The following is a 26,737-nucleotide window of genomic DNA, read 5'->3' as shown; positions in this document are numbered from 1 at the left end:
CCCACAAACCACAGGACTCCTCTCACTCACCAGCTCCCTTCTCTCCCCAGGTCCAGCTCACGACAAATAACAGACATTGTCTGGCAACTGAAGGATCATTCTAACAATTCACTGATTGGATAAAGAGTGCAAAACTGAGGTTTGGGGATCTACCCAATGGTAGATCCATTTACTTCTTGCCAATGCTATGGCTGATGTTGTAGTTGAAGCAGACATTTCCTCCGTTTTTTTTTTGTAAATTAAATTCAGTTGCATTGAGATATATTCACAAACCATACAATCATCCATGGTGTACAATCAGCTGTTCACAGTACCATCATATAGTTATGCATTCATCACCCCAATCTATTTTTGAACATTTTCCTTACATCAAAAAGAATCAGAATAAGAATAAAAAATAAAAGTAAAAAAGAACACCCACATCATCCCCCCCATCCCACTCTATTTTTCATTTAGTTTTTGTCCCCATTTTTCTACTCATCCATCCATACACTGGATAAAGGGAGAGTGAGCCACACTCACACTGTCACCCCTTGTAAGCTACACTGTTATACATTCATCTTTAAGAGTCAAGGCTACTGGGTTGGAGTTTGATAGTTTCAGGTATTTACTTCTAGCTATTCCAATATATTAAAACCTAAAAAGGGTTATCTACATAGTGCATAAGAATGTATACCAGAGTGACCTCTCGACTCCATCTGAAATCTCTCAGCCACCGAAGCTTCACTTCGTTTCATCTCACATTCCTCTTATATCAAGAAGGTGTTCCCAATCCCATGATGCTGCGTTCAGACTCATCCCCAGGAGTCATATCCTGCATTGCCAGGGAGACTTACACCTCTAGAGTCAGGTACCACCTAAGGGGAAGGGCAGTTAGTTCACCTGCCGAGTTGGCTTAGCTAGAGAGAGAGGGCCACATCTGAGCAACAAAGAGGCACTCAGGGGGAGACTCTTAGGCACAATTACGAGCAGGTTTAGCCTCTCCTTTGCAGTAACAAGCTTCGTAAGGGCAAGTCTGGTGATAGAGGGCTTGGCACATCAAACCGTCAGTCCTCAATGTTTGTGAGAACATCAGCAACAATCCAGGTGAGGAAGCCCAACACTTCCACATTTTTCCCCAGCTCCTCAAGGGGGGGACATTCTCTACGGTATTCTAGATTCTTTGAAGAAATGAGTCTGCAAGCTTTATGGAATATTTGGAGATTAACAGAAGGAAAAAAGTTGTTTGGGGGTCAGATTTTGTGTCCTGTAACTTCTGAAATCCTGTATTTGATAAAGAAAGCAACATAGCACCACAGACACAAAAATACCTATAGCCAGTGTCTGAAAATCAGCAACCAAACAAGAAACTGTAAAGTTCCCATCCATTCACTTTGAGAACACTGAGCCCATTCACTCACTCTCAGTAGGTTAAAGCAGCCGCCAGTATCATGAAAGTTCCCTCCCAGGGCTAAGCTTCAATACCAACTACTTTATCCGGAAGCCCTTGCACTGTGGCCTGCAATTAACAAAGTACAGTCTGTCTGAGATCTTGCATGGGAACTGGCTTAGATCTTGGAAATCCATCCCCAAGATTTTTGCTGGAGCCCCTGGTGGGTGCACCCACGGTGGCCATCTCCATGGCAACTAACTCTAGGTACCCCCAGACGTGATCAAGCCTTGTCCTTTGGGCCTATTCTTCTTTTTCCCCATGCATCTCTCTGACAGGTATGGAAGCTGTCAAGAGCTGGCCACTGAAATATCTACGGCCTCTTAAATGCCGGAAAGAACCCCCAGTTTTCTGCGGACTCCGAGCACCTATGGATCTCTTCCACGCACTGGACACTTCGCGGACGCCGACGCGCTACCTATTCCTCAGCCCCCAGGCATCGGGTGCATCACTGGCTCTCTCCCAGAATCAGCCACTCAAGCGGGCAGGCGCGAGCAAGCAGGAGTCACCTCTGCCCAGCAGGGGGCGCGCCCCCGCCGTGCCCCTCTCGCACTCACCGACGCGCGGCCTTCCTGCACCGCAGTCAGCACTCGCAAGGCGCTGGGCGACCCCGCGCGGAAGTTGATGAAGTGCAGAGCAGCGCGCGCCGCTTGCTGCAGGAGGCTGCGCGGGGGCTGTGTGTCCTGGCGCCATCCGGGGACCTCGAAGCCCCCGGACTCTGCGGGTGCCGCCGCCGCCGCCTGCTGGAGGGGGAGCAACAGCAACAGCGCGAGCAGAGGGGCGGCGGGGCGCAGTTCCCCGGGCCGGAGCGCGGGCGGCGGTTGCCCGTGGAGCAGCATGGTCGGCGGCGGACTGGAGCTGCTGGACGGACCCTGTTCCGGAGCGGGCGGTGCCAGCGCTCGCGGAAATAAGGCCACGACGGCCCCTCCCCTTCTCCCCCGGGGCGGCGAGCTGGAGGGAGCCCGTGTCCGAGCTCGGCCGCGCCCCCTCGACGCTTCCCGCAGCTCTCGGGCCCCCTCCGCCCCTCCCTGCTCCCTGTCCACTCTGCCTGGGCCCCCGCTGCCCGGCTCGGTGCCCGGTCCTGGCGGCGCCTTCGCGGCGCGGAACGGGGGTATTTGGCCCGGGCCTCGCGGGGACGTGGCGGGGGTCAGTTGGGGCGCCCCTCCTTCCCGAGAGAGCGCGGCCCGCCCGGCGCCACCCCGCGCCGCGCCCCCGGCCCAGTTCGGAGACTAGGAATATTTTCCCCTGCGGTTGCTGTAATTTCGCAACCTTTCGGGTTTCAGAATGAACCTGCTTCAGTTCTCTAAGGCTTGGAGCTGTGACTTCGGAGAAAACGGAGAGGGTGGGTGGATTACGGGGGTGGGGTGCAGCGGGCATTGATGGGGGTCACAGTGGTACAGTGACCCTAGAAGTGGGTCGCCAGAGAGCTGATGTTGAAGAGGAGGCTGTAGGTGGAAGTAACGATGAACCCCGGGACGCCAGAGGGCGTCCACTGAGGCGGGTATGATCACCTGCTGGCCTGGAAAGAAAGGCATCAAGGAAGAGGGAGTGGTGAGCAGAACAGAGTAAAATAAGGACAAGTAGGTCATTGATAAACCTGGTGCTAGAGCAGATGGAAAGGCCTGAGGTGGAAACCAGATCCCAGCGGGGAGAAGCATGGATGGGGCTTGAGGGAAGTGGAGGCAGAGAGTACAGTCAACTCTTTCCAGACGGTAGCAGTGAAGGGATATGGTGCCATTGTTTTTAAGCCATAGACAAGAGAGGAAGATAAGGAGAACCTGGAATCTGAGGGTAGAATTGGTATTGCTGAGTGCTTCCAGCATCCATTCCTTCATCCTTTTTCCTTTTGTTCATGGATCCACCCTTTTCTAGCACCTGCTGACCCTCCAAGTCCCTTCTCTTGCCAGTGACTGGCTCAGGCCCACCATCCACACATTCTGGCTAATGAGCTGCTGGAGGAAGCCTGGCAGGTGATGGATAGGGCTATTATCTCTGAAAAGTGTCCTCGCTCCCCCTTTGTGATGGTTCTGTTCATGTGTGGGCCAGGTGATGGTGTCCAGCTGTCTGGTCAAGCAAGCACTGGCCTAACCTTTACTGCAAGGATATCTGTGGCTGGTTAATAAACCAGAAGGCTTGTTTATTAAATCGTCAATCAGTTGACTGCACCTGTGGCTAATTACATCAATGACGGGAATGTCTTCTGCAATGAGAGAATTCAATCAGCTGGATTTAATCCAATCAGTTGAAGACCTAAGGAAGAAGAGAGAGAACTTTCATTTCTTCTTCAGCCAGCCAGCCTCTCCTGGGGAGTTCATCGAAGACCTTCATCAGAGTTACTGCCTGCCCTACAGAATTCAGACTCATACGTCCCCACAGATGCATGAGACACTTTTTTAAAATCTCATATTTACTGATATCTTCTGTTGGTTCTGTTTCCCTAGAGAACCGTGGCTAATACAGCTTGGTCTGGGAGTGGTTCTTGAGAAACAATCTTAGAAATGGGTTTTTGCAATTGGTTTCGTACTCGGATTAGATTCAAAGGGACTAATGACTCTATTTCCAATAATCAGATGGGACTGGCAGTCCATGGAATGAGTTGGCAATAGAGATACACAAAATATCACCATTTGATTCTCCTAATCATATGCTTAATCAAGGCAAGGCTCTGGGTCACAGTGTTTCCGACACCTTAACAGAGTTTAGTGCAGGTAAGAGGTATAATGATGTCAGCTGGTTGCTCCTAGGTACACTTGATATAGTTATAAAAAAGGATTAGCTGAGGATTTCAAATTTGCTACTTAAATTCTGTGTGACAGATGTAAAGGTTTCTCTGTTTGTTGGCTAAGGGCTCCCATGGAGAATATAACGCAGGCACTTAAGGCTCTCTATATATTGGTGCAAAGGGTTACCAGTAGCACAAGGACAGCCCTCCTGAAAAGAGTCACAGATACATTAGGTTGGAAGTAAAAGCATACCAAGTGGTAGAAGCAGAATCCAGAAAAGAGATCCCAAGGATCTTGGCAAATCCCCAGCAGGATCCCTACAGAGAGAATGGATAGTGGGAGACAAGTAGCAATTTTTTATTGCTGAAACAAGGGTGATGTTCCAGTTTGCTAAAGCTGCCAGAATGCAATATACCAGAAATGGGTTGGCTTTTTCAATTGAGTTTTATTAGGTTACAAATTTACAGTCTAAGTCCATAAAAATGTCCAAATTAAGGCATCAAGAGGAAGATACCTTCTCTGAAGAAAGGCTGCTGGCATTCGGGGTTCCTCTGTCACATGAGAAGGCACAAGGTGATGTTTGCTAGTCTCTCCTGGGCTCTGGTTTCAATTGCTTTCTCTTTCAGCTCCCCCAGGGATTTTTCCTCTCTTAGTTTCCCTGGGGCACACTCTGGATTTCATCTCTTAGCTTCTCTGAAGCTCTCTGAGTTTCATCTGCTTTTTATTTCATAAAGGACTCCAGCAAGGGGATTAAGACCCACCTTGAATGGTCTGGGTCACATCTCCATGGGAACAACCTAATAAAAAGGTCCCACCCACAACAGTTTGCCCCCACAGGTGTGGATTAAGAGAACATGGCTTTTCTGGGATACGTAACAGCTCCAAACCGGCACAGATGGACAGGGTGGGAATGGAAGATGGCAGCCAACAAGCAGTGTCTATGCAGTGAGTCTTCACTTGGTGTGTAATTTATGAGAACCTTAGAAAGTCGTGAAGAAGCAGGGATATAGACACACAGAAAAGGGCAAGGGAACAAGTGCTGTTATGTAAGCTCAGGAAACTATTCCAAGGTTAGTTTTTTTAAATTACAGAATTTATTTTTTAAAGCAGAAAGTACAGAGAGTTCCCTTTCCCCCACCCACATAGTTTCCTCTATTATTAACATCTTGCATTAGTGTGGTACATTTGTTACACTTGATGAACCAACATTGATACATTATTAGCTAAAGTCCATACTTTACATTGGGGCTCACTCTTTGTGTTGTACAGTACTATGGGTTTTGATAAATGCATAGTGTCATGTATATACTGTTATAGTATCATACAGAATAGTTTCACTGCCCTAAAAATCCCCTGTGCACCACCTATTAACCCCTCCCCTCTCTCCTCATCCCTTGAACCCCTGGTAAGCACTGATCTTTTTAGCGTCTTTATAGTTTTGCCTTTTCCAGAATGTCATATAGTTGGAATCATATAGTATGTAGCCTTTTCAGACTGGCTTCTCTCACTTAGCAAAATGTATTTAATGTTTCTCCATGTCTTTTCGTGGTTTGATAACTCTTTTTATTGCTGAATCATATTCCATTGTATGGATATACCACAGTTTGTTTATCCTGTTACCTATTGAAGGAGATCTTGGTTGCTTTCAATTTTTGTCAATTATGAATAAAGCGGGTAGTAATATTTGTGTGCAGGCTTTTGTGTGGATATCAGTTTTTAACTAATTTGGATAAATACCTAGGGATGTGATTGGAAGATCATATAGGTAAGATTATGCTTAGCTTTGTAAGAAACTGCCAAACAATCTTCCTAATTGGCTGTACCATTTTGTATTCCTGCCAGCAATGAATGAAGTTCCTGTTGCTCCACATCCTTGCCAGCATTTGGTGTTATCATTGTTTTGGATTCTAGCCATTCTAATAAATGCGTAGCGTATTTTTTTTAATTTGCAATTCCCTAATGACATATGATCTTGCACATCTTTTCATATGCTTATTTGCCATCTGTGTATCTTCTTTCATGTTTGTTCATATCTTTTGCCTGCTTTTGGATTGAGTTGTTTATTTTCTTATTGTTGAGTTTTAAGAGTTCTTTGTATATTTTGGACATAAGTCCTTTATCAGATGTGTGTTTTGCAAACATTTTCTCCTAGTCTGTGACTGACCTTTTCATCCCCTTATCTGTGTCTTTCATAGAGCAGAATTTTTCACTTTGAATGAAGTCCAACTTATTTTTTTCCTTCGTGGATCATACTTTTGGTGCTGTATCTAAAAACTCATTGCTAAACCCAAGATCACCTAGATTTTCTCCTATGCTATCTTCTAGACATTTCATAGTTTTGCATTTTACATTTAGGTCTATGATCCATTTTTGAGTTAATTTTTGTGAAAAATATAAATTCAGTGTCTGGATTCAATTTTTTGCATGTGACTGTCAAGTTGTTCTAGCATCAGGTTTTTGAAAAAATCTACCTTTTTTCCTTTGTTCTTTTGTGAAAGATCAGTTGACTATATTTGTGTGGGTCTGTTTCTAGGATATTTGTTCCCTTCCATTGATTTATTTGTCTATTATTTCACCAATAACACACTGTCTGGATTCTTGTGGCTTTGTGGTAAGTTTTGAAGTCTGGTGGTGTCAGTCCGCCAACACTGTTTTTCTACTTCAATATTGTATTGGCTATTCTGGACATTTTGCCTTTCCATGTGAACTTTTTAAAGTAATTTTTGTTTTTTTTTTTTGTTAGAGAGTATTTTGGTTTGCTAAAGCTGGTGGAATGCACTATACCAGAAATGGATTGGCTTTTACAATGGCGATTTATTAGCTTACAAATTTACAGTTCTAAGGCAGTGAAAATGTCCAAATTAAGGCATCCACAGGATGATGGCTTCTCTGAATACAGGCTGCTGGCATCCGGGGTCCCTCTGTCAGATAACAAGTCATATGACTAGTGTTTTGGTTTGTTAGGGCTGCCATTATGTAAAATACCAGAAATGGATTGGCTTTTATAAAGGGGGGTTATTTGGTTACGAATTTACCGTCCTAAGGCCATAAAAGTGTTCAAATTAAGGTATCAATGAGAGGATACCATCACTAAAGAATGGCCAGTGGTGCCCAGAACACTTCTGTCAGCTGAGAAGGTACGTGGCTGGCATCTGCTGGTTCTTTGCTCTCGGGTTGTGTTTCAAAATGGCTTTCTCCAAAACGTCTCTGGGCTTTTGTCTTAGCTGCTCTCTCACAGCTCCTATGCGGCCTTGCTGTTTTCTCCCTGGCGTTTCTTTTGACGAATCTGGGAGTTCTCTCTTAGCTTCTCCAGGTCAAACTCTAGGCTTCATCTCTTAGCTTAGCATCTCCAAACAATCAGCTCCCAAGTGTCTGGGTGTCCTGGCTTAGAATATCCTGAGGCATTTTTGTCTCTTTGCTCTTTGTGTGAGTTCAGTTTAAAGAACTCCAGTAAACTAATCAAGACCTACCCTGAATGGGCAGGGTCAGATCTCCATGGAAATAATTTAATCAGAGGTCTCATCCACAGTTGATTGAATCACATCTCCATGGCAACATTCAATCAAAATGTTCCACCCTAATCAAAAGACTAATAAATTCTGCCCCCACAAGTTTGCATTAAAGAATTAAAGAATACAACTCTTTGGAGGACATAATATATCCAAACCACACAGCTGGTGTCTGTTGGCCCTTCGTTCCTGGGTTTCATTGCTCTCAGCTTCTGGTTCCAGTGACCTCCTCTTTGAGCTTTTGTGGGTCCTCTTTTAGCTTCTCTGGGGCTTTTTTTCTGTATGCTCTCTGCTGTTTCTTTTATTCTCTCATAAAGGACTCCAGGAAAAGGATTAAGACCCACCTTGAATGGGGTGGGTCACATCTCAACTGAAATAACTTAACCCAAAGGTCCCACCCATAATAGGTCTGCACTCACAGGAATGGATTAAAAGGACATGACATTTTCTGGGGTGCACAGCAGCTTCAAACCAGCACAGAGAAGTTGTGGATTTACAGAACAATCATGTATAAAATATAGTATTCCCATATATTACCCTGTTATATAATTAACACCTAGCATTAATGTGGAATATTTGTTACAATTGAAGAAAGAATATTTTTATAATTGTACAATTAACTATAGGCCATGGTTTATATTAGGGCCCTATGCATATATTGGGGTGGATGTATGTCCATGCCAAGCTATCCAGTGAAAGTCTTAGAGTCTGAGCAGAGCACTTTTCTTGGACTCTCCCTCCCAGAGTTTGTCCTGAGGTCAGAGAAGCTGATTGCAGACAGCTGGAACAATGTGAGAAACTATTAAATTGAAATGGCCTGGAGCAAAGGACTATCTGCATTAAGTCACTCGGGAGAGCACCCAGAAGGGGGTAAAATTCTATTTCAAAGGGAGTAGAGGGGCATTCCTCCAACTACTGTGAACTGTAAATGGAGAACTCCTAAGGCTTCTAGCAAGCACAAGCCCAGGAAAAGAAGCAGGCTCTGAGGCTCCATGCAGTCTCAGGTAAGACAGAGAGGAACCTGAATTTCACATTTGCCTCAGGCTGATCTTGATAAGAGGCTGAAAAGCCTTGAAAGAGATGATCAGCTAAAGCAGAGCCAATTTGCAAAGACAGTGAAAGGTGCTTTTTGCTTTGGTTTGTTTTGATTAGCTCCTGGTATTCGAGAAAATACCTGCCATATCACTAGCTGGATGCAAGCTTGAGGAACATACAGCTCAGGGAGTAGATCCCAGAATTAACACTTTAAAATATTAAAATATACAGTGTGCACAAATGATCACAAGACAAAGAAACAGGAAATGATGGCCCATCCAAAGGAAAAAAGGTGAAAATCCAGAAACCATCAACTAAAAGGACCAGACTTTGGACTTACTGAAGAGAGACTTTTAAAGAATGACCCTCAATATGCTCAAGTAGATGAAGGAAAATACAGGGAAACAATTAAACCATATGAGGAAAACAATGAATGAACAATACAGAATCTCTTTTAAGACTCTCAATAGAAACCAAAGAGGAATACTGGAGTTGAAGACCACAATAACTGAAATGAAAAATTCCCTAGAGGGTTTCAACAGCAGGTTTTAGTGGCAGAAGAAAGAAGCAGTGATCTCAGAGAAAAGACAATTGAAATGATCCAGGCTGAGAAGTAGGAATGAAAAAGAATAAACAGAGCCTTCAGACCTGTGGGACACCATCAAGCATTTCAGTATACTCATTATGGGAGTCCCAAAAGAAAGGGGCAGAAGGAATATTCAGAGAAATAATGGCAGAGAACTTCCCGAATTTAATGAAAGAATTTAATGAATATGTACATTCAAGATGCCCAATGAAACCCAAACAGGATAAACTCACAGAGAATCATGCTCAGACACATAGTAATCAAGTTGCTCAATGCCAAGACTCCTCCCTACAAGAAAGGAGGAAAATCTTAGTTTGCAGATTCTGGCCTCCATGCAGAAGTGGATGTATCCCCATAAGGGTGTCATGATATGGTGTACTTCCTCTTTCCTTGGTCATTACTCAGGTTCATGTGAGATTGTGAGCATTTTTATAGAGACAGCTTGGTTTGTGTTTAATAAACATACTGGCTTATAAAGCTACAGTGACTTTTAATCATAGGAAAAGATGTACAGTATAGCTGGTGAGAGAATAAATTCATATAACCTTTTTGGTGGACAATTTGCATTATCTATCAAAGTTCAAAATTCATATAACTTTTGATTCAGCAATTCCCCTTCATAGACATACAAAAAGAAGCATATTCAGAGATGTTCATCTCTGCATGTGCGCTGTAAACTTCCTGAGGGCAGGGGTGCTGAATGTCTCCTTCTCTGTTCTATGTCCCCTAGAGAAATGTGTGGCTTACAGTTGGCACCAATACATATTTGTTGAAAGAAGCAAAAGTAAAAGGCAGGGAAAAACCTGGGTTCCATTGTTGAATAATTATGATACCTTCATATAGTGGAATATTATGCAGCCATTAAGAAGGATAGATCTGTATGTGCTGATCTGAACTATCTCTAAGGTATCATACTGTTAAGAGATAGGAAAGTGAAGTATAGAGCAAATAGCAGCTACTATTTGTGTAAAAAGAAATGCAAATAACATACATCTATGCACACATACATAAATGTGTGAATATGCAAAGATGGGCTCTGAAAAGATCCATAAGAAATTGACAAATTCAGGATACAAGGCAGGAATGGGAGAGACACTTTTCACCATATTCCTTTCTGTGGTGTTTCTTTCTCCTCCTTCCTTCTCCTTCTCCTTCTCCTTCTCCTTTTTTGTAGTGGTGGTGGGGCTGCTAATGCATGTTACCTGTCCTAAATTAGCAAATAAACAAAGTGCTGCTTACAAATGTATTTTGTGTCAATTTCTTTTGTGGTAGGAAGGCCCACCATTTCTCCAGGACTTTACAAGTTCTATCATCTAGTATAGCCATAGCAAGCCTTCCCTTGGCTTTCTTACCATATGGTTCAGGCTGGTCTCCACTTCTCTTCTTGAGCCTTGCCTTTCCACACTCTTCTTTGGCCTCAGGCCCAGTCATGTGTCCCACGGGCAGGAGGTGATGCACTAATTCACACTGTTGTAACTGAGAAGTTAGGATTTAAGTGATGATTATGATTATGATTACTGAATCTTCCTTTTTACTTTCTGGTATGTTAGAGCAGACAGAGGGAAATACCTGAAACCTGAACTGTAATCCTTTTCCTTGATCTCTGATAATGATTTATAGCCTTTATCTTGTGCCCTTGTGATTGTAAAAACCTTGTGACAAACCTTCACTTGTACCCATTTTATCCAGTTTTTTGACTTTGGAGTCTTGAGATCACTAGGCAGACCCTAATGTTTATTAATGAAGGGTCTTGGGTCAGCCCAGAACTAACCCACCCACCCAAAGTCCAAGGTTTTCTTGATAACAGAAGCTGGATCTAACCAAAATGGGCCCATCTGATATGTGCAGTAGCTCAGACTTTAACCTATGTCACCTATACCTCATTATAATACTAAAAATCATGCCTATCATCATATTAAGGCCACCATTTTCTCACATACATTCTGTGACTAAGCAGGTGATCAATCTCTGCATACCTAATAATTAGGTCACCTCTAATTATGTCATCTGAGGCCATTGTGCTCATTATCCTAGAAACCTGCCCATATTTTGATGCTATGAAACTATCAGAATCACTGCAGTCCAGAGAGACAGATTTTTGGGCAGATAGGCTACCTGCTTTCCTGCTTCACACCTAGCAATAAACTCTTTCTCTCTTTGAAACCCTGGTGTCTCAGGAATTGGTCTTTGAGCACATCAGGCAAAGAATCCACTGCCTTGGTCCAGAACACTGTGGTGTAAATGACTACCTTGCTCACCGCATTGCTCCTTTCAGAAGTATTATTCTTCTAATAGAGGCAAAGTCTTGATCCAAGAAGCTGGAGCTCTGATCGAACAGACTGCAGGCATCAGCAACTGTGGAGTGTGCGAAACCAGGACATCCAGCAACCCCTGAACTTCAGCACCTACTCTCTCCCACTCCCTTGAGTACATAAAGAGATCAGTGAGCAGGAAAGCAAGGGCTTTGTGACTCATTAACTGCTCATTCCCCTGTCCACAGTGGCTGGGATGTGTCTTCCTTGAAGTTTGGGGTGGGGGTGGGGGTATTCTTTAAAATTAGAGAAAGGCTCTTTCTTTTCCCATGGAGATGTCTTAACACTGGAGTCTTGCTGAAATACCCTCATAACCAGACCTGAAAGTCCGGGTTGAGGGGATGGGGCCATGATGTGGAGAAAAGAAAGGACTTAGTGACGCTGTGATCCCAGCTACCCTGACTAGTGGAGGTTCAGGAAGAGGAGCCAGGAGCCAGTTGTCAGACATCTCAGGCCAGTGCTTGGAGGCCAGGAGGGGTGGAGTGGACACTGGTGTTTGGGGTCTTCCAGCAGACATCCCCTCTTCCTCCCAGTTGTGTTCCTCTGATGTTCACGCTACCCGCACTTCTCCCCTGCTGCTGACCACACTGCTCCCGGGGTCCCGACTGGGCACTCCCTCCATTCCACCAGTCATTGAGGTGGCTTCCAGAAGAGGCTCAGGACTGCATTTGGGTGAGTGAGTCACAAGGAGCAGTTTGTGGGCCCTTGGAGAGAAGCTGTCTTGCTCTTCTGAGACAGGATGCTCTCCTGCTCTCCTTGCTGCCTCTGTGAGAGGGAATTGTGGCCCCAGAAGCTGCTGGTGCCATCATAGCACCATCAAAGGATGAAAAAGATGCAGGAATGTGGAGATGAGGAAGTGAAAGAAACCATGTCTTTGTGATATTAGTGACCTGCTGGGTGAAGGCCCACCTGAAGCCTGCCCTATCTCTAGACTATATTTTTTTCTTCCAAATTTCAGTATCTTTATTTTTTCCTAAACCTAGATACAATTAACTCTCACTATTAACGTAACTACACAAAATTAAAATTCTGTATGTGACTCATGGCATTTATTACAGAACTTGGCCTTCTTAAAAGGAAGCCAATAGGCATTAAAATTACTTTGCTTTTTTGTCATAACCAAGAGTTGCAACTAACAAACTACTCCTGTAAGTTTTTTACTAAGTACTTAAATCAACTTTAGTGATGATCTCTCTCTTTAGCCAGAGATGAAGAAAAAAAACCACTTCAATTCCAGTCCTAAAAAATTTTGGTTAACAGTGAACTGTCAAATTCCTCCCAGATTTCAGCAATAAGAACACTAGAAAGAGATTATGGGCAACTCTATGACTTTTGCTTTAGCAACTCAGGATTGATCTTTCAAAAGAAGGTAGAGTTTTCCCATCAAACTTTGTTTTAATGGGTCTGTAAATTGGGTGACAAATTTTTGGTCAAGTTTTTTCCATTTAAAAAGTACTGATTTTAAAAAATAATAACTTAAAACTTTCAGGCAAAAGCTACAAATGGTCCACAAACCATTCTTTCTTTTCTGAAGGTTCTATGATGCATTGTCATTAGCCAGTCTTTTACTATTAAACACCAAAGGTCAATTGAGAGAAACAGTTCTGAAACTTTCTTCCACTTTTGATTAAGACTGGGGTGGCAGGTGTTATGGAGAATATTCATTTACTCTACTGAGCCTTCTGGGCACACCTGGTGACCATGCTAGCTCCAGCAGCCTTCTTGTCCACTGCCTTGATGACACCCACATCAATTGTCTCTTTCATATCATGAACAGCAAAATACCCAGAGGAGAATAGACAGAGAAGCTCCAACACACATGGGCTTGCCAGGAATCAATGCCAGGAATCAAATCAACTATGGCAGCATCACCACATTTCAAGAATTTGGAGCCATCTTCCAGCGTCTTACCAGAATGATGATCAAGCTTTTCCTTCAGCTCAGCAAGCCTGCAAGCATTGTGAACTGGGTGACAGTCCAGCACAGGTGCACATTCAGCACTGATTTGGCCTGGATGGTTCAGGATAATCACCTAAGCAGTAAAGCCAGATGCTTCCATTGGTGGGACATTTTTGCTTTGTCACCAGCCACGTTACTCTGATGAACATCTTTTACAGGCACATTCTTGACATAGAAGCCCACATTGTCCCCAGGAAGAGCTTTACTCAGAGCTTCATGGTGCATCTCAACAGACTTTACTTCAGTTATAAAGTTGACTGGAGCGAAGGTGACCACCATGCCTGGCTTGAGAGCACCAGTCTCACTTGGCCCCCAGGGACAGTACCAATACCACCAATTTTGGAGACATCCTGAAGAGGCAAGCACAAGGGCCAGTCAGTTGGATGAGTAGGCGGCAGGATGCAATCCAGAGCTTCAAGCAGTGTGGTTCCACTGGCATTGCCATCTTCAAAGGTGACTTTCCATTCCTTGAATCACAGCATGTTGGCACTCGGCTCCAGTGTATCATCACAATTCCAACCAGAAATTGGCACAAATGCTACTGTGTTGGGGTTGTAGCCAATTTTCTTAAAGTAGGTGCTGACTTCTTTAACAATTTCCTCATATCTCTTCTGGCTCTAGGGGGCTCAGTGGAATTGATTTTTGTTAACACCAACAACTAGTTGTCTCATACGCAGTGTGTAAGCCAGAAAGGCATGCTCACGGGTCTGCCCGTTCTTGGAGTTTGCAGCTTCAATTTCACCAACAGCACCAACAATCAGGACAGCACAGTCAGCCTGAGAGGTGCCTGTAAATCATGTTTTTGATAAAGTTTCTGTGTCCTGGGGCATCAGTTATGGTCTCATAATACTTGCTGGTCCCAAATTTCCACAGGCAGATTTCAATGGTGATTCAATGCTCATGTTCAGCCTTCAGTTTACCCAAGACCCAGGCATTTTTGAAGGAACCATTCCCATCTCAGCAGGCTCTCTCTCAATTTTTTTCAGTGGTTATTTAGTCGATTCCATCACATTTGTAGATCAGGTGGCCAGGAGTGCTGGACTTGCCTCAATCTATGTACCCAATGTTGATATGCTTCTTTTTCTTTCCCAATTTGGCTTAAGATTGAGCAATGGTTTTCATGACACTTGTGTTCTTGGCAGCAAACCCATTGCAAAAAAAGGGTCTCCGACTTTTTAGTTATAAGAACTAAATCATAAAGTTATAATGAATGAATAAATGAATGAATGAATGAATAAGTTATAATAAAGCCAACTTTATTGTTTAAGCTAATTTGAGTGTGATTTTGTTATACAATTTGAAGAATTCCCAATGGTTTGCTGAGCCAAGTACCATTGGCAGGAACCAAAGAGATACAAGGCTGCCCTGAGGGGGTATGTTTGTGCAGGGGCTGGGGGAAGCAAACACAGCCTGGGAATACCATATCTCCCTCCTTCCTCCAAACAACCGTATCAGTAGATTCCACCACTTTGGACTGAACTAGCTGGAGAAGGGACACTCTCCTTCCCTGACAACTCCCAGCCATGACTATAGCAGTTGAGTCAGCTATGGGGCCAGGCCGGACATGGCCCCAGTGGAAAACTGACCACTCCTGGGCTGGACAACTGTCCACACTTGAGTACCAACCCCCAGCTACACAGACTCCCCTGCCTCCCTCTAAGCCTACAAAGAAGAGCAGGGTCAGGGGAGAGAGGGGGCAGAGAAGACCCAGAATAAGGAGAAGGAATCCCTTAGACAGAGAATTTAACCTGGGCCATGACTGAGGGTCATGGATGGAGTTTTTTGCAAAGGCCTGAGAGACCCTTAAATGAAAACTTTAATTTTGCTTCCCTCCCCTTGCCCCTGGCCTCACCCAAATACACATGGGTGTTTTTGCAAAGTTGATATCAATTATTAGAAATGATAAAAACATCCCATATTTATATATGAGAGAGGCTGCCCAATATTATAGCACCTATTCCTTTTTCAGGCTGCTTTCTAGAGACTGATTTCTAGATACCTTCTAGATATGGAACCTCACAGAGTTGTTGGTGAGGTTCAAGTGAGCTAAAATATATATGTAAAGCCTGGCACAAAGTAGCAGCTGCATATGTGATTGCTATTATAATTATCGTTAACTTTTAAAAAATAACTATAGTTTTGTAAAAATGCAGTCAACTGTGGCATAGTTTTCACAAATGATGAGAAGGGATAGCAAGAACTAAAAACTGCTGGGCCTTTAAAAAGTATCTCAGTTGTTTCTTTTAGCCTCCTCAACCTAATTTTTTATTAGCGCTATTATCAGGTAAGAAAATATGAATCTATATTTCTTTATTGTTTTCTTCTTCTTGGGGGATGTGAAGGTAGGAGGTGTTGGGGAGAAGACTGTAGATACTCCAGCCTTGACTACTGAGAGTTGACTGGTCCAAGCATGGTTGTGTCTGAGACCATCCTTATCTCCGTGTCTTGGAACCAGGAACACTGGTGTAGAAAATGCTGTTCACCTGGTTCCCTGTGTCTGCATGCTCAAAGGTGACCTCAACTTTTCTTTAGGTTAAGCCCTGTGTGCCTCTGGGCCTGTAATGTCTGTTCCAAAATCCCTATAGGAAAGCACTTTGCATGTCCTGGAAAGAACGGAGGCTCTATATGGAAGAAGCTGCTTTCCTAGAGTGTTTGGCTCCCTGGCCTCTACCTTGAAGGTGCTGGGGCTTATGGGAGAGTTCACAGGGCTCTCAACCCTGTGCCTGAAACCTATCTGAGGCCCACGGGGTTGCAGTGTGTCCCCAGAGATAGTAATTTGCTTTGGGAACAAGACCCAGGTCTTGGAGTTTTCAACATCATGCCTACGCCCCATCAGACCCTCAGTAGGAAGACAAAGGCTGCAGTGCAGAGGGCCCTAGAATATAAGGTGGGAGATCTGGCCTGTGGTGGAAGCTCAACATTTAACTATCATCTTCAGGATCCATGAGGTTAAGGATGCAGCTTTTCTAGCTCAAGTCCAGTGAAACTGAATTCTTTGTGGGTGCATGTGTGTGCAGAACTGGAGAGGAGGCCCTTTCTAGAAGGGAAGTGACAGGAAACAGGATGATGGCTTTTATTCCTGTCACCAAGGGATTGCACATGACATAATTTAGGTAGAGACTGATGTGGCTATGTTTGGAAGTTTCAGAATCCAGTGGTTAAGAAGATTTCTACTTTATAGACCAACTCTGTCCAATAGAATCTCCAGATGGAAACGTTCTCTGTCTGCACTGTCCAATATGATCTCTGCTAGCCACACATGGCTACTGAGCACTTGGAATGTGGCTAGTGCATCTGAGAACTGAATTTTTAATTTAATTTAATTTAAACTAATTTAAATGTAAATAGCCACTTGTGGCTGATGCTACCATATTAAATGGCACGGTCATAGACAAGTGAGCTTCCTCTTCAGCAATGATTTGGGGAAAGGAAGGGAAAGCAATATTTTTGGGGAGCAGTGTTTCAGACATGTTGCTAGATGCTTTCTCTTACAGAATTATTTTATATTATCTGTACAATTTAGAAGAGTAAACTGAGGGTCTGAGACAGGTTAATTGCCTTGTCCAAGGCTGCATCACTAGTAAGGGTCAGCACTGGGATTCAAACTCAGGTCTGACCCATCCTTTCTCCAACGTTCTGCAACTTGAGAGACTCATGATGGATTCAATGCTTAGATTACTGAAACAATACGAATGAAGGGCCAGAAAATATGACTTTGTGGATAGGGAAGTTGTGATTATTTTTGAGAGAAGAACACAGAGGCAGCCACTCAATCTTTAGTACCAAATTAAAAGATCAATTTTTAAAAATGTAATTTTATTGAGATATAATCACACACCATACAATAAATCTGTTCTGATTTACTAATGCTGCCATTTTGCAAAGCACCAGAAATGGATTGGCTTTTATAAAGGGAGTTTATTTGGTTACAAAGTTACAGTCTTAAGGCCATAAAGTGTCCAAGGTAAGGCATCAACAATAGGGTATCTTCACTGGAGAAAAGTCATTGGCATCTGGAAAATCTCTGTTAGCTGGGGGGGCACGTGGCTGGCGTCTGCATGCTTCCAGGTTGTGTTTCAAAATGGCGTTCTCCAAAATGTCTGTGTCAGCTTCCAACAGCCATCTTCAAAATGTCTGTCTCAGCTGCAGCAGCTCCTTCTGTCTGTGAACACTTTTATAGGACTCCAGTGATTCAATTAAGACATACCCTGAATGGGTGGGGTAACACCTTCCATGGAAATTATCCAATCAGAGATCTCGCCCACAGTTGATTGCATCACATCTCCATGGAAACAAAGGATTCCAACCTAATCAACACTAATATGTCTGCCCCCACAAGATTGCGTCAAAGAACATGGCGTCTGGGGGGACATAATGCATCCAAACTGGCACACCATCCAAAGTATACAATCAATAGTTCTCAGTATTGTCACATAGTTGTGCATTCATCACCATGAAAAACATCAATTTTAAAATTCTATCTCTGTCACCATCAATGAAAGTTTCATTTTATTCTGGTTAACATGGGGAACATGGAAGAATGTAATGAAGCCTTGGATCTAATGTGGGAGACATTTCTCCATTTCTTTCCATATCCTAATGAGCCAAGTTGGACTTCAGGGTGCCTGGGGGGCTGACACTGTGGCCCGGGGGGAAATTGATAGCCTGGGCCTTAGGACACTGTGTGAGCAGCATTTGGGCCAACATGACCCTGGGGGACTTCTAAAGAAAAAAAGCAGCATCAAGTTTCCTACATTCAGATTATGTCGTGGTCTCGGTCCTGTGTGTTAGCAAAAGTAGGTAGTGGAGAAAGCCTATTTGCTCCTCTGCTCTTGATGCAGAGATATTACTGCACTTGAGCATATTAATAGAACTGCTATGCAAATCGACGATCCACTTACCTGAGGGCATGAGACAATCCTTTTAAAATTTACTGTGCTAACATTTAAAAATAAAATTAATTTAGATTATGTGGCTTTGAGAAAAATTTCTTTTCTTGAAAAGATTTGACAAGTCCATTTTTTTTTAAATTTTATTTTGAAATAACTTCAAAGTTATAGAAACAGTTGTGAAAACAATACAACCCCATACACCGAACTCCAGCAAACCCTGACCCCCTCCCCTGATACCCTGATCCAACAACTTTAACATCCTGTCACACCACCGTTTCTTTCTTTCTCTCCCTATCTATCAACCATCATCTATTGCTCTGTCTTCTGAACATATGAGAGCAAGCTGCACACATCCTTGAACAAACAATATAATTCACATATACAATTCCCATGAACAAGAACTTTCTTTTATGCAATCCCATTAAGCGCAGCTAAGAAGTTCAAGAAATTCAACATTGATACAAAGCTAACATTCTATATTTCCTCTTTTTTTTTTTTCTTATGTCTCAACTGTGTCCCTTTGAGCCTCCTGTCCTCCATCCTCAGATCCCATCCAGGATCATCCTTGGCATTCAATTGTCATCTATTTAGACTGTCTTTTTTTTTTTTTTTTCAATTGTAGAAACATATATACAGCCTAAATCTTCCCGTTCCACCCCATCCCTAGCATTTCATTAGTGGGATTAATCACATTTAGAATGTTGTAATGCTATCACCTTTCCACTTTCCATTACTAGAAATTTCCCTTCACCTCAAACAGCAACCCTACACTCATTTCTTAACTCCCTGTTGCCCCTTCCCCCACTTCTCATAACCCATACTCTACTTTTCATCTCTATGGTCATAGTCTCTGATAATTTCTTTGTGTTTACTGTGGGGGACAAACCCATTTCGACCCATAATTACCAACAGGTGAAATGAACCTGCTCAGTACCACGTGTATCACATTTTGAAATTTTCCAAAGTAAGCCCTTATTTTTGGCATGCTGTGCTAGTTAAGAATACACCATCTTTAGAGCTCAATTACACATATTCCAGTAATTTAGGCATGGCATTTTGTTTTTCCATCAGTTTCTCAGGACAGGGCATTTCCCTTTCCAAGAATGAACTAATGTTCTATTTGGTGACCTATAAACTGAGACATAAAACACATTACAAATGATGACTTTTAATCTTCCAGAAAAAGGATATTTAAACAAAGCTTGAAATAGTGACATTTATTCTCTCTTGTTTGAGATGTTACATTCATCACAACATTAAAAAGAATTTCAAAGCTTTTTTAAAAGAAGTTTTATTTATGGGAATATTACTTAGAATTTTATGTTCTTCAAAGAAAATTCATGCCTAATAGTTATTAATATTTATCTACCATTGACTTCCCTGAGTGACTGATTTATGAAACTCTGTTTATGATATCAGTATTCAACAACTAAATTTGCACCAAGTGTGTTATCAGATCAAACAAAACCAATTCCTCATACCAGGGGAAGACCACTTTGCCCACATATGGCTGCCTAGATAACAGGATAACCTGTTAGAAAGCTCATATTCTAGTTTCCCCTCCAGCCCTCCCCATTCTTCCACAGGGTGCATGCAGATAATAATGAGAACAAATAGAAGGACTGATAAGTACTATTAATTGTTTACACTATCATCCAGGTGACTTGGAATGCATAAATAAATACATACAGAAGTTGGTAGAGTTCCCTGGAATGCAATGATGTGGTGGGTCAATCTTTAAGTCAGCAAATTGTGGAAAGAGCAAGGGGTGGACTGTATCAGTCAGAAGGGTGGCTCGAGTGAATGACTTGAGGGGGGAGCCAGACACAGGGCAGTGGTAAGACTGGCTGGAGCAGAGCCAGGAGCTGCTGAGGTGAAGGAAGAAGATGGGAGAACTCGAAGCCCAGTGATGGGTCTTTGTCCTTAGAGCTTTCCTTAAAGTTCCTGAGCACCTAGGCTGAAAAGAGCTTACAGGCATTATGTTTTGAAAGTACAAAAGTGGTTTTCTCTTCACCAGTGAATAGCAGAATATGACCAGGCTTTAAGGTAAGCAGGTACTATTGTTGGCTAAAAATGATTCTTCAAGGACTAACCAGTATGATGGCGCAAAGGGCTTTGGTCTGTGAGTCAGGAAAAATGGGTCTAGTCCCCACTTAACAACCAAGACTGGCTTCAGTCTCTTCTGTGTAAAATGCTGGAGGTGGCGTGGATTAGGATGTTTTTCAAGGGATTTCCAGTTTGAAAACAGTGAATTTATTCTTTGTTAGCTGAACCTCTCCACTACAGAGAACCATGTTAAGTTCCTTGGACTAATCTCAGTAGCATCTTCCCATTTTCTATAAGGGGCCTTGTGTTCTTTTACCAGCATGGAGGTATCATACATGGACTTATCACAAGATATTTTAGGTTCTTAAAAATCTAAACAAAAAAAAATCAGTAGTTTAATTGATATGACTGTTGTCTGAATCAACTGAATCAGTCAAATGTTTGAAATTTGATAAATGTGCTGACTAATTACAAATGGTGAGTAAACTGATGTAGCAGTCAGGATAAGCTAGGTTATGCTGTGATAACAAACAGTCCCTAAATCTCAGGGCTTAAAATAACAAAGGCTTATTTATAGCTTTCATCACAGGTCCATTGTGGGTTGGCTGGGGCTCTGCCCATGTCGTCATTGTTGTCTTTCTTCCAGAGAGCAGCTGACAGAGCAAGCAACTCAGGGTGTTGCTCTTTGGTATGGTGGAGGAAGACAGACTGCCCAGTGAATTACACTCAGGATCTTAAAGTTCCTGTCCAGAAGTGGCAAACGCACTTCTGCTCACCTTTCATTGGCCAATGCATGTCACATGACCATGACTAACTTCCTCCGGGAACGGGAAGGTACAATATCATTTTGTTCCCAGGAGGTGGAGAGCTGGAAATATTTGGAGCAGTTGAAATGCTTCTCACAGCAGTGATTACCAGGTGAGGCCCAATCTGGTCAAGGGCAGAGTCTTTTGGATGCTGTGTTAAAATTAGGAACTGTCTCACTAATTGGGGTTTTTATAACAAATGGTGGTAATTAAGTAAAACTTTTGATACATCTTATCCCTATACTCAGAGCCAAACACTCTAACAAGATCTATTTTTGCAAATATACCATATTTTACTGATTAGAATTTTAAAATATTTTAAAATGTAATTGTAGGCCTGTAGAGGGTTTTTCTAATTCATTTTTCTAATTCATTTTCACCCTAGACTTTCTCTAAACACATTAGATACTATAAAATACAGGAGACTGATTTAACTTTTTACTGGTTCTGTGATGGTTTGGAGGCTTTATGGACCCCAGAAGATCAGTTTCTTAAAGCAAATCCATTCCTGTGGGTGCAGAGCTATTAGGGGTGGGACCTTTTGATTAGGTTATTTCAGCTGAGGCATACCTCAGGGTGGGCCTTAATCCTCTTACTGGAGTCATCTATAAGAGGTTAAAATTCAGAAAAAAAGAGAAAGACACAGAATACAGAGAGAAAGACACAGAAGCTGAGAGAGAAAGTCACAGAAACGGAGAGGAAGCCACTGAAGCCAGATGCTGGAAGCAAGGAAACCCAGAGGAGAAGGGAGAGACCAGCAGATGCCACCATGTGGTGCTGACAGAGGAGTCCAGGTGTCGTCTTGGTGATGCCTTGATTTGGGCTTTTTCACAGACTCAGAACTATAAGCTTGTAAACTAATAAATCCCCATTATGAAAGCCAGCCCATTTTATGGTATCTGCATTGCAGCAGCTTTAGCAAATTAAAACAATTTCCAATAACTTGCTTGTGATATGTGTTAGGAAACGATGGACTGGGTGCCCTTATTGACTATTTCCCTGCTTTTAGGCATTGATCTAGGATAGTGATTCTTAAACTTGAGCATGCCTCAAAATTCTCTGGAGGGCTTGTTAAACACAGAAGGCTGGACCCCACCTCCAGAGGTTGTGATTCCCTAGGTCTGTGATGGGCCTGAGATTTTGCATTTCTAGCAAGTTCCCTGGTGACACTGATGTGGCTGGTCCAGGGAACTCCTTCAAGAACCACGGTTTAGGAAGTTGCAGTTAGGATGATGAGAAAACTGTCTTTGCACTTTTCCTCACCTCTTGGTGCCTGAGTGGGAGGTGCTGGAAGGTGACTTGGCACCTTCCAGGTGTGAGGAGCCTGCAAGCAAGGGAGTAAGAACTGTGGATGAGACATTGTCTAACTCAGACCAGCTCTTCTGTATTTCTTCATTGTTACACAAGCCGTGTAATATTACCCACTCAGCACAGGGCCTGCTTCCTCTTGGCCCACCCTTCAGTAATTTTGTTTTGTTTTTAGAACATAAGTTCCCGATGTAACATTATTTTTAAGAGTTTTGTCAATTCCACCAAAGTCTTGAGAAAAAAGTACTTACCCAATCCTTTTTCCATTTCCAACTGTATTGCTTTTCATAAACAAGCATTTCCTGGGCCAGTGCTAACTGTGACCCTTTGGGAGTCATGGAGCTCCTTGCCAGGACACATCACCATGGCCTGTATTCACCTCTTTTCTTGACACCCTTGCCCTTCTATTTTGGGGTTACACACTCAGGGTGTGCCAGTAGGAGTGGCTGGTTTTGCTATAACATCTGCCCCAGGAACAGTGAAGGCTGGGGAGGTGACAAGAGTACATACCCAGAGAAGAAAGCTGAAGCAGACACTGCTTGTTGCCTACTCAGTGTCCTCCTTTTCTTCCTTACTACTGGAACCCCAGTGTTGCTCATGATGACAATGTGTCCAGCTAAATACTCACTGTGCCAGTGCCCTTGCAGCTACGGGCAGCCATATGATCTGATGCTGGCCAATAACATTCAAGAAGTTTCTGTGTGAGGTTTCTGGGAAAGGTTTTAAAAAGGGGTCTGACTCAGTTAGGGAACTCTTGTTACCCTTTACCCTTCACCTTTTCCTTTCTTCCTTCCTGGAATGCAGATGCTAGGCTTGGAGGTGCAGCAGCCACTTTGAGGCTGTGAAGATGGAAGCTAACCACTGGGAATATGGAGCAGGAAGAGGAAAGGGGTCTGCCTCTTCACTGACATCCATGAGTAGCTCTTGAACTCCAGTCTTCCTTTCATGTGAGAAAAATAAACCCCTTCCTAGGCAAGGCTGCTGTTTGTCAGGTTTTCAGGTACTTGCAAGGACTCTGCTACAGGCAGCATGGTGTCTGGCCAAGGGGAAGAAAAGTGAATGGAAGACTATATGTGAACACTCCCTGCCACTGATGATGATGGCAATAAGCATAATCACTGCAATGTTAATAGATATTTCCTGAGCACTAGGTCAGGCACTACTGCTAAGCCCTCAACAGGACATTTTACCAAAGAGGATACTAAGGTTTGGAGGGTTTTAGTTAGAACTTGCCCAAGTCACACAGCCAGTAAGTGGTGAAGCTGGGATTCAACCTCAGGTCTGGGTGACCTCTCTACCCCCCATTGTGGCTCTTAACCCCATTGAGACTGGTCCTGAGGCCTCTGCCTTGGTGTTGGGCCTGAGGGCTCTTGTTCACAGATCCTGTGACTCGTGTCCCTCCATCCTGGCAGAGACTTCTCTCCCAGCCCTTCCCAGCAGATGTAGCAGCTCATCCAGGGCTCCTCTGGAGGGACCCACTATGTGAGTCCCCCGTCCCTCCCACTACCCCATGGAGGAGGGCACGCACTTCCCTGTGCTCTCTACCTTTGCTTTCCTCACACCTTTGCTTTCCTCGTCAGATTGAGCAAGCTCCCTGAGCACAGGACCTTTTCTGAGAACTCTGATTTAGCAGAGCTGCAAACACATCTGCTCTGCACATTCTATCCCTTCATTTCATTTGATGTCAGTTTCTAGAATACCTAAGTCAGTTGCAGAGGGAAGCAATATAAAGTCACATAGATATTATTAGGAAAAATATGTCTTTCCTAAATTATAGAACTGTGGAGTCAAAAGGAATCTTGTGTGTCATCCATCCTCATCCTTCCCTCTGAGGACTGCAAACTCAGATGGCGGGGAGGGATCAGAGCTCTTGCAAAGGAACTGGGCATTGAACATTCTTTATGGGAGGAATAAATCTCAGGTCCATACATACAGGTCCAACCACCTTCCAAATGTGTCAAGATGCTGCTGTGATTAAAACAATATGGATTCCTTTAAAAGCATTACTGGACTTCTAGTTTTGACCACGATGAATTTTCTGGTGTGTGTGTGTGTATATGCATGCATGTGCATGTGTGTGCTTGTGTGTGCATACTTGTGTGTGTGTGTGATGCACATTTAAAGGGCCTCCATGCCCAAGGAGTTATGAGCCACTGGTCCTCATGATACAGACCTGCCATGGGGTGCTTATTGTCCCCAGAAATCTCCTTGGGAAACTCGGAGCCTCCCTCTACTTTTGGGTACTTTCTACTGCTACCTTGGTTCATGTCAGTGCAACTGAGAGTAAGCCACTGCAACATTCGGAATCTGCAGTCATGTGTCCTGGCATCTCTTACCCCATCCTCGCCTCTACCCAGGGTGAACAACTTGTCCTGGTGTGCCAGAGACTGCCCTTGTTTTAAAACTGCAAGTCCCATGTCCTGGGGACCCCCTCAGTCCTGGGAAAACCAGAATGGTCATCACCTGACCTCTACCCCTCGACTCTTTTCAGGCTAAAAAACACTGTTTCCTAAAATGTTCCTCACAGGATGAGGTTTCTACCTCTCCTACCACCCTGACTTCTCTCTTTGGGCACACTCCAGCGTGCCACTCGCTCTGTGAATGTAGCACCTAGAATGGAAAGTGTTCTGGTTTGCTAATGCTGCCGGAATGCAAAACACCAGAAATGGATTGGCTTTTATAAAAGGGGGTTTGTTTGGTTACACAGTTACAGTCTTAAGGCCATAAAGTGTCCAAGGTAACACATCAGCAATCGGGTACCTTTACTGGAGGATGGCCAATGGTGTCTGGAAACCTCTGTTAGCTGGGAAGGCACGTGGCTGGTGTCTGCTCCAAAGTTCTGGTTTCAAAGTGGCTTTCTCCCAGGACGTTCCTGTCTAGGCTGTAGTTCCTCAAAAATGTCACTCTTAGTTGCAGTTGGGGTACTTGTCCTCTCTCAGCTTCTCTGGAGCAAGAGTCTGCTTTCAGTGGCTGTCTTCAAACTATCTCTCATCTGCAGCTCCTGTGCTTTCTTCAAAGTGTCCCTCTTGGCTGTAGCTCCTCTTCAAAATGTCACTCACAGCTGCACTGAGTTCCCTCTGCCTGTCAGCTCATTTATATGGCTCCACTGATCAAGGCCCACCCAATGGGCGGGCCAACCCTCCATGGAAATTATCCAATTAGAGTCATCACCCACAGTTGGGTGGGGCGCATCTCCACAGAAACACTCAAAGAATTACATTCTAATCAACACTGATAACGTCTGCCCACACAAGATTACATCAAAGATAATGGCATTTTGGGGAACACAATATATTCAAACTGGCACAGAAGGAGACACCCAGTGTAGAGTTTAGTGCACCTGCTTGTCAATGAGCTCAATCTTTAATCAGCTGTACCCACCATTAGCCCATAACTGCACAAATGAGCAGTGAAAACCACTGGGCTTTTTTTCCATAACCTTCTGTTAAAAGTCAGTTTTCCCCAGGCTGACTCCATGTTTGGAAATTGGCCCTTTCAACCTAATTGCAGTTTATTTTTTAATTTATTAGTTTAACCTTATTGTTTTGGGCCTAGTCCTCAACTCTGCTCAGTTAATGTAAATTGTGAATCTGTGGCCCAGTTTCATCCAAGTTGTTGACAAAAATGTTTGAGACAGAGACCTGTGGCATATCACCATGGCATCCATTTAGATTAACCTCAAGCTCTCAGTCAATCAATTGTTTTCTTATTCAACCAGCTGGGAATAGTTCTGTGTTTTGTTCCTTGAGGGTACCCTAAAAACTTTGGGCACATGCCTCACGAAAAATCAAGATCCCTTAGGGGCTAAAGCATGTTCCAGAAAGGTAGAGTATCATTGTTCACCACTACTCTGAATGGGCACAGACAGAGGAGGTGTTGACTCTGTATTTCTGTGGGTGGTTCATCCCCAGCAAAGGCCTGATCCTCAACTGACTCATTTTTGCCAGTCACATCTCTCTGAGTCACTTCCTCTTACCAGCAGTTATTTAGGAAACTCTTGGGGGAATTCCGATTAATTTGCCTAGTATGTCAAAATTTTATTCTATCACTTAAAGAAGTTAGTAAAGTGAGATGTACCTTTAAGTGTAACCTCTTAGAAATTGTGTTAATATTTTTGTTCCTGTTTGACTTT

General features: G+C 43.4%; 1 protein-coding gene and 1 pseudogene across 1 annotated transcript in view; both read right to left on the bottom strand.

Moving 5' to 3' along the window:
* The window catches only part of RARRES1 (retinoic acid receptor responder 1), a 39,062-nt gene extending 36,729 nt beyond the window's left edge, over positions 1-2,333 (bottom strand). Inside the window, exon 1 of the mRNA XM_037841886.1 lies at positions 1,987-2,333. Coding sequence (XP_037697814.1) covers positions 1,987-2,268 — 282 coding nt within the window. The 5' untranslated portion in view covers positions 2,269-2,333. The remainder of the gene's footprint in view (positions 1-1,986) is intronic.
* A 391-nt stretch (positions 2,334-2,724) lies between these two features.
* Positions 2,725-14,444, bottom strand: LOC119524789 (annotated as a pseudogene).
* Between the last annotated feature and the right edge of the window lie 12,293 nt (positions 14,445-26,737).

Source organism: Choloepus didactylus, chromosome 1, assembly GCF_015220235.1.
Source record: "Choloepus didactylus isolate mChoDid1 chromosome 1, mChoDid1.pri, whole genome shotgun sequence".
NCBI lineage: Eukaryota > Metazoa > Chordata > Mammalia > Pilosa > Megalonychidae > Choloepus > Choloepus didactylus.
This window is presented reverse-complemented; position numbering and strand designations above follow the sequence as displayed.